Raw genomic sequence first — 18,558 nt, forward strand, 5'->3', positions numbered from 1 at the left:
GCTACTGTAATAACAAACACAGGGTTTTGGTTTATATTTTTTGATTTTTTAATTTTTTATCTTAATTGTAGACGGTGTAATGCAAATTGTACCTGAAGATGTCTGTATTTTTTGAAGGAGGCTAGGCAAAATAAATGTTTCGCATTTAAAGAAGAATGTGGAGGTTTCCAGTGGATTCATTTTACAGTTTTGAATCTCATCTCAAGGCATCTTCCACAGACTTAACCCTAGTGTAGAAAGTTCCAGAGTAGCAGTTCTGTACAGTTCTTGAGCTTTAGTAACTTTTTAAATACTTTAAGTCTAGGACAGTAAATTTGAACATGAAGATCACAGACTCAGTCCTAAGTAATTTGTCCTGTGAGAAACTAGTGTAAAAAGTAATGTGCAGTAGAAAGTGATAACAGAGCTGAGGAGGGTGTTGGATTTTTTTCTGCGTTGGAAGCATCTCCAAATAAAATGACTAATGTCAATGAAACAACTGGAGATAAGTACATAAAAAGTTATTCTGGGTCATCTAGTCATTTGTAAAGAAATACACCGCTTTTTGAAATTGCTGTAGGTGGATTTTGTAACAGTGGAAAGGTATAGTATTTTCAAGCTACAGGTTCATACCGTGGGTTGATACCGTTCAATGGGAAGATGATGTAAATTATACCAGGATACCCATCTACACTTTCTTTTCATTTGGGACTGCTCTGATTTAAAAACAGATGTTTGTCCTACTATTTGTTTAGACTAGGTAAAACTGTTCATCCATCAAAGCTGACTTAAAAGACATGGAATTTAATTAACAATTGCATACATAGTCTCTCGAAGACTGTGTTTAATAGTTGATTTGACTCAAAAGTATTTCTATGAAAGGATGATGTCGTAAAGATCAGGCTTGCTTTGGAAGCTGTTTTCATTTGCAGCAGCTTCACAGTTAGTATCTTGCCGTGCGTAAAGGGAAAGGGATTTGCCTTTCACCTTCTACTGTTAAAACTGCATAGTCGTCACCTATTGGCCATGTCCCTGTGGCAGAGTTAACAATGGAGAAGTTTTCAGGGTAATAGTTTATTTTTCTGTTAGATTCTTTCTGTCAAATGTTTTCCTCTCTTTCATCTGAACTTCAGTGAGTTAAAAAAAAAGTACATAGATAGTAATGAGCAAACAAGTTATTTGGATGAAAGTTGAACTTGTGTAGTAGTACCAAAAACAGGATTCTGTCACCCAGTATGTGCAAAGAGCCAAATTGTAGCACATAGTGGCAAAATATTGTTTATTACAGAGTTGCACAAGCCTGTGGAATGAAGCCAGCATGCCAACAAGAAAATTCAGAGCCATTATCTACAAAATCTTATCACTGCATTCACACTCTAAAAAGCCAATTGGTTACACATTTGCATATTGCATTACATAATCCTTTTAGCATATAATGAGCAGTGTTCAACTAAAGGACACTTTATCCAACAGTCTGGATGTTTGTCTTAAAGCAAGACTCAACTAATTGTGTGAGCTTCAAAATGTCTGAAGCTGTAAGGTCAGTCTCTCTGATTAGGTGTTCTGCAAGTCACTCTTTTCTTTGTCAGACTGACCTGAAACTGAATGGATTTATATATCTTTAGGTTAGCAATTGCAGACAAGATTCATTCTTTTAAGTAGTAATCACAAGAGTATGACTGAATAAGATTTGATTTGCTAGGAGTGACAGAACTGTCTTATAAGATGACTTAGAAAAATAGTCTATCATCATCCTTTTAAAAATAATATGTCAAGAATTTTAGGCACATACATTTTAATGTTGCAATTATAACAGCTCGAAGGAGAAGGATTTTTGAACAAAGTGACGGCAGGAAGAATTTAATACAAGCTGTTTAGATCACAAGTGGGCTGTTTGGTTTTTTTGAAAATGACATTTGTCTTGAGAAAATTCATTAAAGCCACTTTTACTCTCAGTGATCATTCAGGATATGTACGCCCCTTGCCAGTGCCTCGTAGTTTAAATAGTGATATCTCATATTTTGGAGTTGGAGGCAAACAAGCAGTGTTCTTCGTTGGACACTCTACCAGAGTAAGTAAATGTCAGTTTTCAACTTCATTTTAAAACATTTTTACGTAATCAGATTGTTGTTGTCCTAGCTTTTAATCACAACTTTAAGCTTTTTTATTATGTTCATTTGAAAAGTTTTTTTTGTATTTAAGTAGTGTTTCTTTAATAAAAACAGATGATAAGCAAACCTGCAGGAACTCAGGATGTTCATGAACTTGTCCTTTCTAAAGAGGATTTTGAAAAGAAGGAGAAAAACAAAGAAGCAATATATAGCGGATACATCCGAAACAGAAAGGTAAATAGCCTAAATACTTTTTTTTTTTAATGAAAACCTTTCCAAGGTTAGCATGTTTTCACTATGTAATGTTTTTTTAATTCTTATATGGTGATATCTTCTGAATCACTTGCACTCTGGAGTATAAAAGGAAGTAGTGCGAAACTTGAAGACACTGTATCATAAGGCTTGATTTCTATGTGATTCTTTTTTCAGTTTAGCTTAAAAGACAAATACCATATAGTTTGATTTATCAGCTTAAGGAAAATAATTTAAAATACCTTTATAAGAACAGCATTTGTTTTGTTATGTGTGAAGCATAAAGAAAAATGTTTGTTCTCTGAGGTAGTAGGGAATAAATTAGGGAAACAAACTGTGCTTATGTAGAAGTATGTAGAAGAACTAGCATGTATATGGGAGAAAAATCCAGCCAGATCAACAAAACCTAATGGTTTCACAAATCTTCACTACTTTTGTATTTAGTTGTAAACTGAAATGAACAGTCATGATGGTTTTCGTGAAGAAGTAAAGCTTAAGGAAAAGGCTGTGTAAGAGAAGGAGGAAGACTGAATAGAATTGTTTGTTGGACGTTTTTAAGCAAAGAGATAAAGATATAGCTAGTGGAGCCGATGGGAGCACAAGTGGGTGCTGTGTACAACAAGGTAATCAGACCTTGATTATAGCCCACATCTTGTGCATTCTATCAGAATTCTTGGCCTTTTGTATGGATGGGATGGTTTGTTAAGGAGAGCTCTTTGATTCCCCAGGGAAAGTAAATCTTAACTCCCTTGACTAACATATTTCACTGTTTAAGTTAGCTACAAGAGCTATTCTTTCACTGACTCAGTAATGTGTTTCCTTTTTGCCTGTTTTACTGCAAAACAAGGCACAAAGCTGCTTTTACTACAGCATGGAGAAGCATATCTTCTCAGTTGTACCAATTTTTTGCTACTGCTATAAAGATCTCTGTATTAAAAATAGCTTCTTTTCTGAATGCACAAAGTGCAAAGGGTTGTCCATTGGTCCAGCATGAAGCATGACATTGATTACTGTGTTTCTATGCAGCTTAAAAACTTGTTATGCTAAGAGTCAAGTACATCCATCCAAGAAAATATGATCAGGACTTCCTGGAATCAGGAATTTCTGTTTCTATGAGACTACTGGGTACTTCAGCTGGAACTGAGGATTTACCCTTTCTCTTTCACAGCAAAAGCGTATTTCTTTCACTTCAATTTATGTTGTAGAAAGCAACCTATCCATTTAAAAGCAAATATTTTTTCTTTTGGATTCATTTTCGTAGACAGGGCTTATGTCTTGTAAATATAATAGTTCCACTTGATCTATGAGAACATGGATATCACACAGTGCCACATTAAACATGATTAAATCCATTTCTAGACTGAACACTTCAAATGCTGTGATGAAAGTTTGTTGAAAATTAACTGGATCAGGGATGTCAGATTCTCAGTTTGTTGAGTTTAATTTGGAACCTTGTATTTTAAGCGTTAATCCTTTGTGATACTTAGCATCATGTCTTCTGTATTATTTTCCTGTTCTGTTTTTTAATCCATTTGAAAGCTACTGGGAGTTCAGTAATTCGGTTTACATTCCTGTTCTTATTATTTTACTCTTTTTGTAGCCGTCTGACTCTACTCACATCACAAGTGATGATGAAAGATTTCTTCATGGTCTAATATTAGAAGAAAGGGATAAAGAGAGTTTCACAGCAGTTGTCATTACAGGTGTACAACCAGATCATATGCAGTACTTGAAAAACTACTTTCATCTTTGGACAAGGCAGCTGGCGTAAGTTGGTGACTTAAAAGATTTTATTTAAAAGTAAACTACTAACAAGGTCAGATAATTATGAATGTACTTAGTCATTTGCTTTATTCTTGTTCAGGTTGTTGATACATATTTTGTTAATGCCACAATTAGTCTGCCTAGCTAACTGATTTTACAGAAACTAGCACAACTGAATGGAGCCCCCATCTAAACAAATATGTTTACAAACGTTGGTTTCAATGTGACTTGATAATTGATACATAATTATCCAATCTAATTATTAATAACCTATTCAATGTAACAGTTATTAATATAATAATTTGGTATCTAATTATTTATAACTTGAAAGTTGCTTTTCTCACAGCTGTGCTCCTGACCTTCATATCTAGCTTTGTATTTGCAGCTTGTTTGGTTTTTGTTTTTAAAACAAAACCAAAAAAAGTTACTGCTTTATCCCAGTTTAAGAGGGAGAACAATATATGATACTGTCAACTCAGTACTATGGTAGTGTCATCAGTGGACCTGCAGAGCCTGGAGATATGAAAGTCTGTGGTACCTGGGAATTGTGTGGCCTTATCTATTAACATGATGGATCTTTCTGTCAGTGTGAACTGAACTATGAAGTCATAGCCCAATTTTGAAATCTGGCAAGCCATAAAACTTGATTTTGAAGCTATACTTTTATTTTTGTTTTACCTGTAATCTAATAATAATAGATAATACTTAATAAGAGGATTAACGTAAAGACTAGATACTACCTTACGATATGAAATATGATTCACTGTTGCGTGTAAGAACTTGTGGCTGAAACCCTTTTTAACATCATGAAAATGTAGGGTTACATCTACATTGTCAGATAACCTAGGTCCGTCATTAGCCTCTAGGTACTGTTCTGGTGAACAGCCACACTTAGGTGTTTGCTAGTTCATTCCAACAACCTCTTGAAGTGGAAGAACTGCCTCCATTCGAGATGAAACCCAAGTGCAATTATTCAAGTAGCTATTACAGTAGAACCAATCAGATTTAGCTTCCCAGTGCTACACAATCCTACATCACTATTTCAGCCATAATGTCCTTTTTCCCCTCAAACACCTCCACGTACCCTCCTGCCGTAACATGATACTAGCTCCTTCTGCTCTAGTGGGCTACTGCACAGCCCTCGAATTGTTTCAGATGCTTTGAAGTGAAGGGAAGGGAGCTAAACTCACCAAATAATTATGTCTTAAGGCCATGAATGCACCTTTTGAGGTCTGGATGAGATGCAGACAAAATGCTAAGCAGTTCAGACATATCAGCCTGCTCTAAAATCCTGAGCAAGAAGACCATGAGGAACTTCTGTCTGGGACCCAAGATTTTTCCTTGTGGTGTATTTAGTGCAGTGGATGTTGGAAGCAAAGGTGCATTTAACTTCCTTCATGCATTCAGTCCCATTGACTTGTATAATCTCATTTTTCTATGAACCACTACCCTGCAGTTTAAGGACTCAGTCTTTGAAGCTGTAAGTATTAGGTAGCTTGCTGAAAAATTAAGGTAAATGTACTTAAGTTTTTCAGTTTTCTCAAACTTAATATCTCCATGACAAAAAAAAATCTGTCTGATGGTGTGGATTTTTTTACTTTCTTAAATGATGACAAGTGCTATTAGAAAGTAATGTTTACAAATATGAAAAAAATTTCTAATATGCAGATCACATCCAAAACTGCTGCCTCTGTTCAAAGGGAGTGTCTTTACTTTTTTGTGAATAACTTAAGGATGGTGATTGTTAAACACTTCTGTTACTATTAGATGATCAATACAAAGCTGATATCAGAAACAATATGTGGGAAGCTTTTGGCTCTTTTTTTTTTATAATATCCAGGTGCAGAACAAATTACAGTAGTTTTGCACTTTGGTGTAAAGGATCTGTAGCCATGTAGCAATCATTTTTTTTCACTTATGTATTATTTTCCATTTTGTAATATTCCTAATTATTTTATCAAAAAATTGATCCTAATATGATTGTGCATGAAGGGCATGAGAGCTGAATGGAGTGAAAAGGAGTCACTCCGTTGAGTAAATCTTCTGTACCATATAACACATGTTGTCATGGAGTTGATTTATAACAATACAAAGAACCAGGTGTATTTTAATAAAATATGAGTTTATTTAGATTTTTGAAAATTATAATGTGCAATTTTTTAGTTTCACTTTTTGAGATGGATTTTTTTTTTAATTTTTTTTTTTAATTTGAAATGTATTTCAGACATATCTATCACTATTATATCCATGGACCAAAAGGAAATGAAACTAATGCTGTAACAAAAGATGTAAGCCCTTTCAACAACATCGACATTCAGGTAAGAGATTTTTTACTTATTCGTCAAAATTCTTCTTTAATGGCAACTTATTTCATATTGTGCCTGTTTTTCTTTAATAATGCACTTTGAACTCCATCAGCATTTTAAGATCTATATGTAATATAATTTTTTAAAAGTAGTGTTGTTTATCACTGCAGCATAGGAAGTAATTAATTTTGCTAACAGGGAAGATAAATGTCATAAATGCTAATTAGTGTACATATTTTGGTCTAAGGAAAATCAACTTGTTTTATTTTTTCCCAGATTTCAATGTTTGAAAAAGGAAAGGTGCCAAAGATTGTCAATCTTAGGGAGATCAAAGATGACATGCAGACATTGTATATAAATACTGCAGCAGATAGTTTTGAGTTTAAGGCACAAGTCGATGGAGAAGGTATAGTGGAAGGCATCATCCGATATCATCCCTTCCTGTATGATAAAGAAACATACCCTGATGATCCATGTTTTCCATCAAGTGAGTGAAATGTTTCGCTGATTATCAGTCCTATTATATTATAGGCAGTCTTACTACTCTAAATGTTTTAATGAAATATAAACTAGAATGATTTAAATTGAAGTGTAAATTATTATCTAATTTGGGTTGTGGCAGAAATGAAGCGTTCACATCCTTTTGGATGAACAGATTGATTGTTGTGGTAACTTGTTCACGTAAACCTGATCTTTGACATAACACCTTCTGATTTCAAACTGTAAACTCTTACGGAATGCAGTCTGATTGAAACATTTCCATTTTCCTGACTGTTAGATCTTTGCTACAAGAATGTAATAGAACACCATTAGTTTGATTCAGGAGATTCTAACATCAGAATACCACAGAGGACAAGTAGTCTAAGTCCTGAATTTAAAATTTGTTTTATCTAGTCTTGATGTATTTTCAGATGCTAGGATTTTAAAATCGTTTCACAGTATCACAGTATGTTTGGGATTGGAAGGGACCTCAAAAGATCATCTAGTCCAATCCCCCTGCTGGAGCAGGAACGCCTAGGTGAGGTCGCACAGGAATGTGTCCAGGCGGGCTTTGAATGCCTCCAGGGAAGGAGACTCCACAACCTCCCTGGGCAGCCTGTTCCAGTGCTCTGTTACCCTCACTGAGAAGAAGTTCTTTCTCAAATTTAAGTGGAACCTCTTGTGTTCCAGCTTGATCCCATTGCCCCTTGTCCTATCATTGTTTGCCACTGAGAAGAGCCTGACTCCATCCTCGTGGCACTCACCCTTTATATATTTATAAACATTAATAAGGTCACCCCTCAGTCTCCTCTTCTCCAAACTAAAGAGCCCCAGCTCCCTCAGCCTTTCTTCATAAGGGAGATGCTCCACTCCCTTAATCATCTTTGTTGCCCTACGCTGGACCCTCTCCAGCAGTTCCCTGTCCTTCTTGAACTGAGGGGCCCAGAACTGGACACAATATTCCAGATGGGGTCTCACCAGGGCGGAGTAGAGGGGAAGGAGGACCTCTCTCGATCTACTGACCACCCCCCTTGTAATACACCCAAGGATGCCATTGGCCTTCCTGGCCACAAGGGCACAGTGCTGGCTCATGGTCATCCTGCTCTCCACCAGGACCCCCAGGTCCCTTTCCCCTACACTGCTCTCTAATAGGTCATTCCCCAACCTACACTGGAACTTGGGATTGTTCCTGCCCAGATGCAGGACTCTACACTTTCCCTTGTTAAATTCCATCAGGTTATCCCCCGCCCAACTCTCCAGCCTGTCCAGGTCCCGCTGGATGGCAGCACAGCCTTCTGGCGTGTCAGCCACTCCTCCCAGCTTAGTGTCATCAGCAAACTTGCTGATAGTACACTCAATTCCCTCGTCTAAATAGTTAATGAATATATTGAATAATATTGGCCCCAGTACTGACCCCTGAGGCACTCCACTAGATACTGGCCTCCAACTGGACTCCGCACCATTGGCCACCACTCTCTGGCTTCTCTCTTTAAGCCAGTTTGCAACCCACCTCACTACTCTATTGTCTAGACCACACCTCCTCAATTTAGCTGTGAGGATGCTGTGAGGGACTGTGTCAAAGGCTTTACTGAAGTCAAGGTAGACCATGTCCAGCGCTCTGCCATCATCCATCCACCTTGTTACATTCTCATAAAAGGCTATGAGGTTGGTCAAGCATGACTTACCCTTGGTAAAGCCATGCTGACTGCCCCTAATGACCCTCTTATCCCTGATGTGCCTTGAGATGGCACCAAGGATAAGCTGTTCCATTACTTTCCCAGCGACAGAGGTGAGGTTGACCGGTCTATAATTACCCGGGTCCTCCTTCTTGCCCTTTTTGAAGACTGGAGTGACATTTGCTTTCCTCCAATCCTTGGGCACCTCTCCCGTTTCCCAAGACTTGGCAAAAATGATGGGTAGCGGTCTAGCAATGACTTCAGCCGGCTCCCTCAGCACCCGCGGATGCATCCCATCTGGACCCATGGATTTACGGATGTCCAGACTATTTAATTGTTCCCTAACCCAGTCCTCATCGACTAAAGCAAACTCCTCCATTAACCTGGCTTCATCCGGGGTCTCAGGGGTACAGGGTTCCCCAGGACAGCCTCCAGCGGAGTAGACAGAGACAAAGGCGGCATTCAGCAATTCTGCCTTCTCTGTGTCTTCTGCCACCAGGGCACCCACCTCATTCATCAGTGGGCCTACATTGCCTCTGGTATTAGTTTTATCTGCTATGTATTTGAAAAAGTTCTTCTTGCTGTCCTTGACCCCTCTCGCCAGCTGTAATTCTAAGGAGGCCTTGGCTACCCTAGCTGCCTTCCTGCATCCTCTAACAGCAGCCTTATATTCCTCCCAAGTGGCCAGTCCCTGCTTCCATGACCTGTAAACTCTCCTCTTCTGCTTGAGCATACCCAACAGATCCCTATTCAACCACGCAGGCCTTCTGGCTCCCTTCCTCGACTTCCTACGTGTGGGGATGCTCTGATCCTGAGCATGGAAGAAGCAATCTCTGAATGCGATCCAGCTCTCTTGGGCCCCTTTTCCTTCAAGCAGTCTTGCCCATGGGATTTCCCCCAGCAATTGCTTGAAAAGGCCGAAATTAGCCCTGCCAAAGTCCAGGGTTGCAATTCTACTTGCTATTCTGTTCCTGCCACACGAGATGCTGAACTCCACCATCTCATGGTCACTGCAACCCAGGCAGCCCTCGACCTTTACTGCTTTGACCAGACCCTCTTTGTTAGTGAGGATGAGATCCAGCAGTGTACCTCTCCTGGTCGGCTCCTCCACCATCTGCATGAGGAAGTTATCATCAATGCACTGGAGGAACCTCCTGGACTGTGGCTGGCTGGCTGAATGCTCCTTCCAGCAAACATCAGGGAAGTTAAAATCACCCACAACAACCAGTGCCTGTGACTGTGAGGCCACTCTCAGCTGTGCATAGAAGGCCTCATCAACTTCCTCAGTCTGATCTGGTGGCCTGTAATAGACACCAAACCTTGAGTTTAATTGTGACAAGATTTTATGATGTTAGAAGAATATTAGTTGAAACTAAGAGGAAAAAGTAGTATTTATTCAAATTTGAAATTCACAAGTTTGGTAGATTGGGTAATATTATTCAGTACCTGTTTAAATTTTTTTCCTTAGCTTTCCAGAGTTTGTGTGCTTGGTTTTTCTTGAACAGGAAAAAAAAAAAAAAAGTCCTAATATTTAATATACCTAGCTCGATATCATGTGTATTGCTACTGTGCCTAACTTAATAAGTATAGATAACCCTTAATTTGGACTGCTCTGGTTTTTGATATTATATTAGCTTTTTAAATAAATTTATTCATAGAGACTGTCTTCTTTTTAATCAAGAATTAGGTGATGATGATGATGATGACTGCTTTATAGTAGAAAAGGGTGCCAGAGGAAAAAGGCCGATTTTTGAATGTTTTTGGAATGGAAGATTAATACCATACACAACTGTGGAAGAGTAAGTAGTAATCTGTTTCTACAATGTAAACCAGTCTGTTTCTCTTTTTAAAAAACAGTTTTAATGTCTTTCTCCTTTTTTTTTTTCAGTTTTGACTGGTGTGCTTCTCCAAAGAAGAGAGGATTGGCACCAATTGAATGCTACAACAGAATTTCTGGTGCATTATTTACCAATGATAAATTCCAGGTCAGCACAAACAAACTTACTTTCATGGATCTGGAGCTGAAACTAAAAGATAAAAATACTCTGTTCACAAGAATCTTCAATGGACAGGTAGGTGATCATTTTATACTTCTTGGCAAAGTATTTCTTCTTGGCAAAGTTTAATGCAAGTGATAAAGAAACTTTTACTCCCTGGTCATTTGTTCGCGTCCCTGAATATTGCCCTGTTTCTGAAGAACTTTCGTCTTGAGCAGTTTTGCAGGACTTTATAGCAGATACTTCTACCGATTTTAGTGAGTGGTAAAACTAACTCTTTAAATTACTAAAAACAAGATTTAGACTTTTTCCTTTTATTTGCTTAAACAATTACTATGCACTTGTTATAATGACAGTTTTTTTGGAAAGACCCTCTTCATTGAAGAATATGGGTGCTAGCAGAAACACCTGAAGTATAGCTTTCCTAGAATTTTGTAGTGATTCCAAGCTGAAGAATACATTTTTTTCAGTACAGTATCAGTATCACTGTACTCCTGTAATTGTTCTTACTTCTGAAATTGTCTGACTTAAATTTCATAATACATTAATAATATGTATTTCTTTTGTAATCTCTTTATAGGAGCAACGAATGAAAATTGACAGAGAATTTGCTTTGTGGCTCAAAGACTGTCATGAAAAATATGATAAACAGATAAAGTTCACAGTCTTTAAAGGAATAACTACACGTACTGATTTACCATCCAAAAGAATGCAGAGCCCTTGGGCAGTGTATGCTGCAATAGAGTGGGATGGGAAAACATACAAAACTGGACAGCTGGTAAGTTAGTTGCTCGCTGATGTTGAGGTTTTGTTTCTTTTGCAATAGAGCATTCAACCCTATAAAAGGCAAATACAATAATTTTGTCTTCTCTTTACAGGTGAAAACTATTAAGACTCTTCCATTATTCTATGGAAGTATTGAGAAATTTTTTTTGTATGGAGACCATGATGGGGACATATTTGCCACTGGAGGAGAGGTTCAAATTGCCTTGGTAGGACAAATATAAAAAGGATTCACACACCTAGTATACCTATGGAATCTTAAAACATAATCCTGGGTCAGACTTATTTCAATGACTTCTAGTAACTTTTGAAAACTATGGGGGGGCTTGGGGGTTTAGCACATCTTAGAACAGTGTCTTGTGGAGTCATCAGGTAGCATTTGTTAGCATAATGCAATGTGTCTAGTTTTCTAGTCCCTTGATAAAGAGGTATTTCTTCTCTAACATATTATAATTGGGCTATTTATAACTGCACTCTTTTTTTTTCAGGAACCTCAGGCATTGTATGCAGAAATGAAAACTATTCCGATCTCAAAACTTGACAGAACAGTGTCTGAGAAAGCTGTTAAAAAATACATAGAGGATGAAATGGCAAGGTAAACTCTAATTGTAATTATTTACTTGTGGAGTTCTTAATAACTGTTTTAGTATTTCTTCAGGAACAACAACAACAAAAAAGTTCAGTTTTATTCACTAATGGGAGAGTAGTCAGTAGTTTCAGTAGAAACAAAAAACCCTAGAACTCTAAACCAAGAAGAAAGAGTTTGGTTTGGTTTGTTTTGCCAAAAAAATGGCTTCATCTGTATCCTACTAAAGATAAATGACCCTATTGTTTAACTCATGGCAGAACTGTTCACTCTTTCTTTTTCACTAGACTTCCTGACAAATTATCAGTAACATGGCCCGAAGGAGATGAGTTATTACCAAATGAAACAAGATTTGCTGGTACACCAATAGGTATATTTTTTCTTCCAAATACTAAAAACTAAAATGTCAATTGAATATTATATTATGCACTTTTGCTAAATAAAAAGGAAAAAAAAGTTATACAGAAATATCTGATCGTTTATAACACATAGCATTTTTTAAAAGCCTGTCATTTTTCTTTTTAAACACAGGAGCATTAAGAATAGAAATTTTGAATAAAAAAGGAGAAGCAATGCAAAAACTTCCAGGTACAAGCCATGGGGGTTCAAAGAAACTTCTTGTTGAACTCAAGGTTATTTTACATTGTAAGTATTACAGTATATTTAAATGACTCTTTATTATTTAAAAAATGCATCATGGACAATATATTTCTTTGTGTTTATACATAAAATACATATTAGAATTTGATAGATCGATATAGCTTTTAATTTTAAGGACAATATCCATCAGAGCATGCAGTATTCCAAAGCCACACTTCATGAAATTGTAATTGCTTCAGTGCCAAATGTTTAATGTTTTAATGGTATGTTGCAATTACGTCTTCTATCACATGTAAGGAGGGCCTGTCGATTCCAGGATATCTACTTAATATGCATAAAAACATGTTTAAAATTGATAATGTCTCTGTAATCAACATGGCAGTTCACATGAGCTAGGTAAAAGTAGACCTGTTTAGTATCTAACAATACTAACTTTATGGGTGCTTCACTTGGTATTTTTACATTGCAAGATAGCTGAAACTACTCAGTTGTATGTTGAACACAGAATTAGAACTCTAAATTCTCTGAAAACTCCAACTCTGCACATCAAATATATCTGAAATTTACAGAAACTTAAAATATTGTTTGTCTTGTTTCTTTCCATATGCAGTAGGAAAATCCAATTCCTTTTATCTGATCAGAGTTGTAGAAATACCTTTCTGAAGCACTAAGGTTACTGTAGTGATCTATGTCAAAGGAAACCAAATGGAACTATCTTAGCTTCAGTTTAGTGTATGTGTCATAAGACTACACATGGTATTTTAATGGCACTTGTTGTATGAGGACTGTCTGCTGTGCCTGCCCATTGTCCACAGTAGTGTGTTGGGGCATAAAGAGGCTGGAATATAAAAAAATGTGTTTACGTAATACAGATTATCTGATTGTATTTGACAATAGCTTGGGGGATAAATCAGTGTTTTGCAACCTTAACTAAGGTAGACCGTCCTGACTTCAGGATGTATAAACTTGAAAGAGGCATGGTGTTTCCGTTCTTATGTTTTGTCAGTGTTGTTGCTAGGAAACAAAAAACTAAATTTGCCCTTTGCCTCTGATCTATCTTCAGACCTTTCATGTCTCCTGACCACTTTGATTCATTCATGGAAATTTGTACTTATAACTCTTTTTACTGCTTCCTGACTTAACTTATGTCTCTAGTCAATTGAGGAATCACTGGTGTAATCATCCTGTTTTTCACCAGAACAATGAATAAGTCCTGTAAGTGCCAGTTTGGATGTGACATACCTGTCAGACTCAAACCCCTAGTCTTTCTTATAATGTAAAACTCTCATTTGTACTAACATATTTACATCCATATGAAGGCCAACAGCAAACATAATGTACAAAAAGTCTCTTCTCTTTTGACAAGTGAAATACCTGGCAAAACCTACTGTGGACTGCCAAGAGAGTTGAGCTATGAGAAACTTCTTATCTGATCTGTTACTGGGCAGCCTTATACGAGGTTTGATTCAAGATTAGGGTTTGAATTATGATTGAGAGACTGATAAAATTGAGGGGTCCGGTGGGGATAAAAGGAGCAGCCAAAGGAAAGAGTGGGATAGCAAGAGAACTAGACTGTGAGAAACTGCTTGTCTGGACCATGGTAGGAGAACCTTGTCCAGGGTTTGGACAAGTGAGGGCTGGCGAGACAGCTGGGATATGAGAAATTTTTCATCTGGACCATAATGAAGTGAAGTTGGTAAGGTATGACCAGAAAATGAGGCTGGAGTTATGGGTTAGAGCTCAGAGAAAGCTGAAGAGTCTAGGTGAAGCAGAAACACAAAGAGGCTACCAAATGAAAGAGGAGGATAAAGGAACTGCCCGTGGAAAGTGCCTGCCAAAGGGAGGCATAGATTGTCCATCAGTGGGTTGTTTCTCTAAGACTGACTCTAAAATTTCAGGTTAGGATTGATGGAAGGAGGCTGCTAGGAGAGAGGGTGCTGCCAGGAAAACCGGGTTCTGGGAAATTTTTTTTTTCAAAGTCATGCCTAGGTGATTTTTGTCTAAGGTGAGGCTGAGAAATAAGCATTTCTATCTCAGAAAATTATGTTTGAATCACTCCCAATTTCTCAATTAAATTGCAGGTACCTCTGTTAAAATAGTGAAGTAGGTGCTGTGGCAATCTGTGGCAGTAGTGAGCCATCTTTTCAGGTTTTTGTGCTCTTCAGCAAACTATTTTCATCACTGAATTATTTATTTTAGAACTTAGTTGACTGTTCTTCTGACCAAAAAAGAACGTTGGTATTTCACTCCTGTAAACCACAATGGGAGATGCCGTTCAGATGCACCTCTCTCAGTATGCACCATTGAATTCTCCCAGTCCAGGAAGGCTATGGCTATTGGGTATAACATGTCATTTGAAACAAAATTACGGATGTTTTGCCTCTGTCTGTACCCTCCATGGATTTATATTATACCATAGCAGGGACATTAAGGTATCTGTTTTTTTCAGAATATTACATATAGAAACCTTCTTCATATACAAAGCAAACATTGGCGCCATAATAATCCTTTTGTCTCTAGAACATTTATTTTCAAAAGATTTCGAACAATAAACCAAAAAACCCTTCAACAATGAGAATTCTCTTCTGTATGAGGAAAAACAACCAAATTTAAATAATTTAGTTTCAGGTTTGTATTTTTTGCGGAACTCTATATAGAGTCTATAAAAGCTTAATTGCTTGTGCTGTTTGTGGTACGTATAGTTTACACCAAGTGCAGACTTCTGTGTCTCAGTTATTATAGGGCTACCAGTAATATTCATAAGTAAGTTTGTGTGGAAGTGTCAAGAAAAGAACACGCTGGTCAAGAAGTCCTAATGACGCTTTCTAGCAAAACAACAGAGGAGAGTTCACTAATCACTGCTAGTACAAAGTGTTTAAAGGGCTACCAAAGGAAAAAAATTGAGTAATTCCCAATAAAATTCTAAATCTTTGTGTGTTGCTCCACTGAAACAATTTTTAGCCTGTTCAAATAAAACATCAGGATATTTTTTCATCACAGAGACCACAGTAACATTGGACATACCTGTTAAGTTTCTTGCACAGAACTACTCTTGGAATTGTATCCTGTTTCAAAAAAAGAACACCAGAACATAACAGCCTTACCTTTAAAAGCCACAGTTTTCTCATTTGTTTTCTTCCAAGATCCCGTTTGTTTCATTGTTATCTTTTTTGTATCGCTATACGCTGAAGTATTAGACTTTCTTCACTTCCCATAGATAAATTTCCACTTTAGATTATCTGTATTGACGTGGTACAAGAAGAAAGGTGTGCATCTTCTGTAATGCAGAGAGACTTTCATTTGAACTTGGTGGTATTTGACACTGCATCAGGAAAACTGCACTCACTTGAAAAGTTCTGTTTTCTCAGTGTTAGTAACTACTAAATGTGGAAAATACTCTGATACAGAAACCTGAATTAGCTCTTACTACAAAACACAATCAAAATTTGTTTTAATAACCCAGTACTTCCAGAATTACACATGCAAAGAAATACACTAAAGAAAATTGATGACTGTTACTTTATCTTACATATGCAATTTGGTGCAAGAACAACAGGATCTAAAACTGTTTTACATAGCTATAGAGCAATGTATCTTTTTTACTGCATTTCTTTTTGTCCTGTGCACTCTTACTGCAGTGACATTCTGTATTTATTCTAAATTATATTTTGAAAAGCAAATAATTTAATTCCTCTTGAAGTTTCAAACAATAGATGTTATTCCTGTATTTATCTTAGATTATAGAATCAGTCACTAAAAATTGCCTCAAAGTTTCTGTGTGTTCTCTTTTTGGATGTGTCTTAATGCTGCAGAAGTGTTTATAAAGACAGGTATTTGGAGGAAAAAAAAATAATGTTCTTTTCCACTCAGTTATATGTTCAGTCAGCTACACCTTTTTACCATTACTCCCTTTTAAGCTAATTTGTTATGGTCATTTGTCAAGTTGATCAGCGTGGAGTGCACAGCCTACAACTGCTCAGACTTAACGGGGAACATATAACCACAGAGCTAATAAAATGCAACTGTACAAACCTGCTGCTTTAGTTCAATGTGTCTGAGGCTAGCAGTTTTTAATTAAAACGGAATTAAGTAGGGAATTCATTTTTTTAGCTGTGATTAATTGCCAGTCTGAATTTATTAGATTTAGAATTGATAATAATACTTAATAATGAGTGATAGTAATACTTGAAAAAATTAACAACTATGGTGTAAAGTCTAAACACAGCTAGCTAATTGTTTATGTTTCAGCACCTACTGGGAATAAAGAAATAATATCCCATATCAGTCAGCATGGAGGCAAATGGCCATACTGGTTTAAAAAAATGGGTAAGTTCACATATGCAGTATTTTCAGTTAATTTATAATTTTATTTATTTGCTTTCTAATCGTATTTGTATTTCTGTTTAGAAAATCTTCAGAAACTTGGGAACTACACCTTGAAACTGCAAGTAGTATTGAATGAAAGTAATGCAGACACTTACGCAGGAAGGCCTCTACCATCTAAAATATTTAAATTTACTATTATAGGTAAGAATTCCAGTCATGCCAATTTTCTTTTAGTATTTCTATTTGATGCATTTCATATCAAAATTGTTCACGTTATAGTTGAGAGGTAATTTTCAGCTCTGAAAAGTAGCATTTGCATATCAAATATGAAGTAGATTCATGAAAAAATAATTTTTTTGTGTAAAAGGTTTTGATCTCACCTGCAATGTGTTGGCCGCACTATACAGTCAGTTTTACAAAAAGTGGTGTTGATGGAATCAAAAGCATTTCCGTGATGTGAACTTCCCTAAATGTACTTAATAAACTTTTACTTAGTCAGAATCATCCTTTTTCCTCATGCCATAAATTGACATAAATATTCTTTCATAAAACTAGTATTCATTAGGCCAACTTTCATGTCTAAGCCATAGAGAGAAACTCATTCAAAACCAGGTTATTAATTTAAAATACACATGCTGAGGTTTAAGTCTTTCTTTTTTCTAATTAAAAGAAGAATTCTACACAAAACTAAATTCTCATTCAGTTATAGTGGGTGTCTATCTTTGGATTAACCATTATCAAATACTCACTGGAGTACCAGAATAGAAATAATACTGTAAAATGTCTGAAGTTATTAGTTTTTCAGTTATGAAGGAGTAATATGTTATCTGTAAATTAGATTTAATTGCATTTGAAAAAAACCCATAGTTTTCTGTACTTCATAATTAATCTTAATAAAAATCTGTAGTTATTTACTTGCTAAATTAATCTGCAGAAGTGCGTGCTTACTGTGGATTATACATTCCCTGCTCCATCTTGTTACACCAAGACTCATCCTTTTATGTAAGTGTGCTTGTACATGGTAATAAAAAAAAGTTGTGGCCTACATACATTAAAAAAATAGATCTTCTCAAAAGGAAGAGTTTTGTTCCAGCATTTTGCCATGCTGTGACTTTGCCTTCCTCTGAAGTGGCAAAACTCAAGCCAGAGTTAAACTAGGAATTACAGGGGGGAAGAGAGTTACTAGCAGCCCTGTGAGGGAGTGATGGACATGGCTGACAAGCAAATGACCTGGAGGGATGTGACAGAAAACTCACAAAATCAACAAAATGGGGCTGAAGCGGGCTCAACTCTGGCATTGTTATTCGTGCAAGGAAATGCCCACAAGGTGCAATTATGGAGAAATCCCTGAAAGCCTTTCTCGGAAATCTGCATTTTTTGGTGCCTCTGAACTGCATGTACACTAGTCCATGTTCACTAGTGCATGTACACTGTGCCATGCAGCATGGGGAATAACATGACTTAGAGACAGCATGGTTTTGATCTTGCTGGCATCACAGAGACATGATGGGGATGTCTCACATGACTGGAATGTTGCAATGGATACAGGCTTCTTAGGAAAGAGACCAGGATGGCAAGGAGATGAAGTTGCCCTCTATGTGAGAGAACAGCTGGAATGCACAGACCTCTGCCTGGGCATGGATAATGAGCCAACTAAGATCTTATGGGTGAGGATTAAAGAGTAAACCAGTATGGATG

At 36.8% G+C, this 18,558-nt stretch overlaps 1 protein-coding gene across 1 annotated transcript in view; it reads left to right on the forward strand.

The window, feature by feature from the left end:
* Positions 1-18,558, forward strand: part of SMCHD1 (structural maintenance of chromosomes flexible hinge domain containing 1) — an 81,939-nt gene that overhangs the window by 19,135 nt on the left and 44,246 nt on the right. The window contains exons 6-19 of the mRNA XM_065832058.2: positions 1,936-2,050; positions 2,205-2,324; positions 3,943-4,109; positions 6,331-6,424; positions 6,689-6,899; positions 10,250-10,367; positions 10,457-10,640; positions 11,146-11,343; positions 11,444-11,557; positions 11,837-11,943; positions 12,222-12,304; positions 12,466-12,579; positions 16,783-16,860; positions 16,942-17,061. Of these exons, the coding sequence (XP_065688130.1) occupies positions 1,936-2,050; positions 2,205-2,324; positions 3,943-4,109; positions 6,331-6,424; positions 6,689-6,899; positions 10,250-10,367; positions 10,457-10,640; positions 11,146-11,343; positions 11,444-11,557; positions 11,837-11,943; positions 12,222-12,304; positions 12,466-12,579; positions 16,783-16,860; positions 16,942-17,061 (1,823 nt within the window). The remainder of the gene's footprint in view (positions 1-1,935; positions 2,051-2,204; positions 2,325-3,942; positions 4,110-6,330; positions 6,425-6,688; positions 6,900-10,249; positions 10,368-10,456; positions 10,641-11,145; positions 11,344-11,443; positions 11,558-11,836; positions 11,944-12,221; positions 12,305-12,465; positions 12,580-16,782; positions 16,861-16,941; positions 17,062-18,558) is intronic.

Source organism: Patagioenas fasciata, chromosome 2 (assembly GCF_037038585.1).
Source record: "Patagioenas fasciata isolate bPatFas1 chromosome 2, bPatFas1.hap1, whole genome shotgun sequence".
Taxonomy (NCBI): domain Eukaryota; kingdom Metazoa; phylum Chordata; class Aves; order Columbiformes; family Columbidae; genus Patagioenas; species Patagioenas fasciata.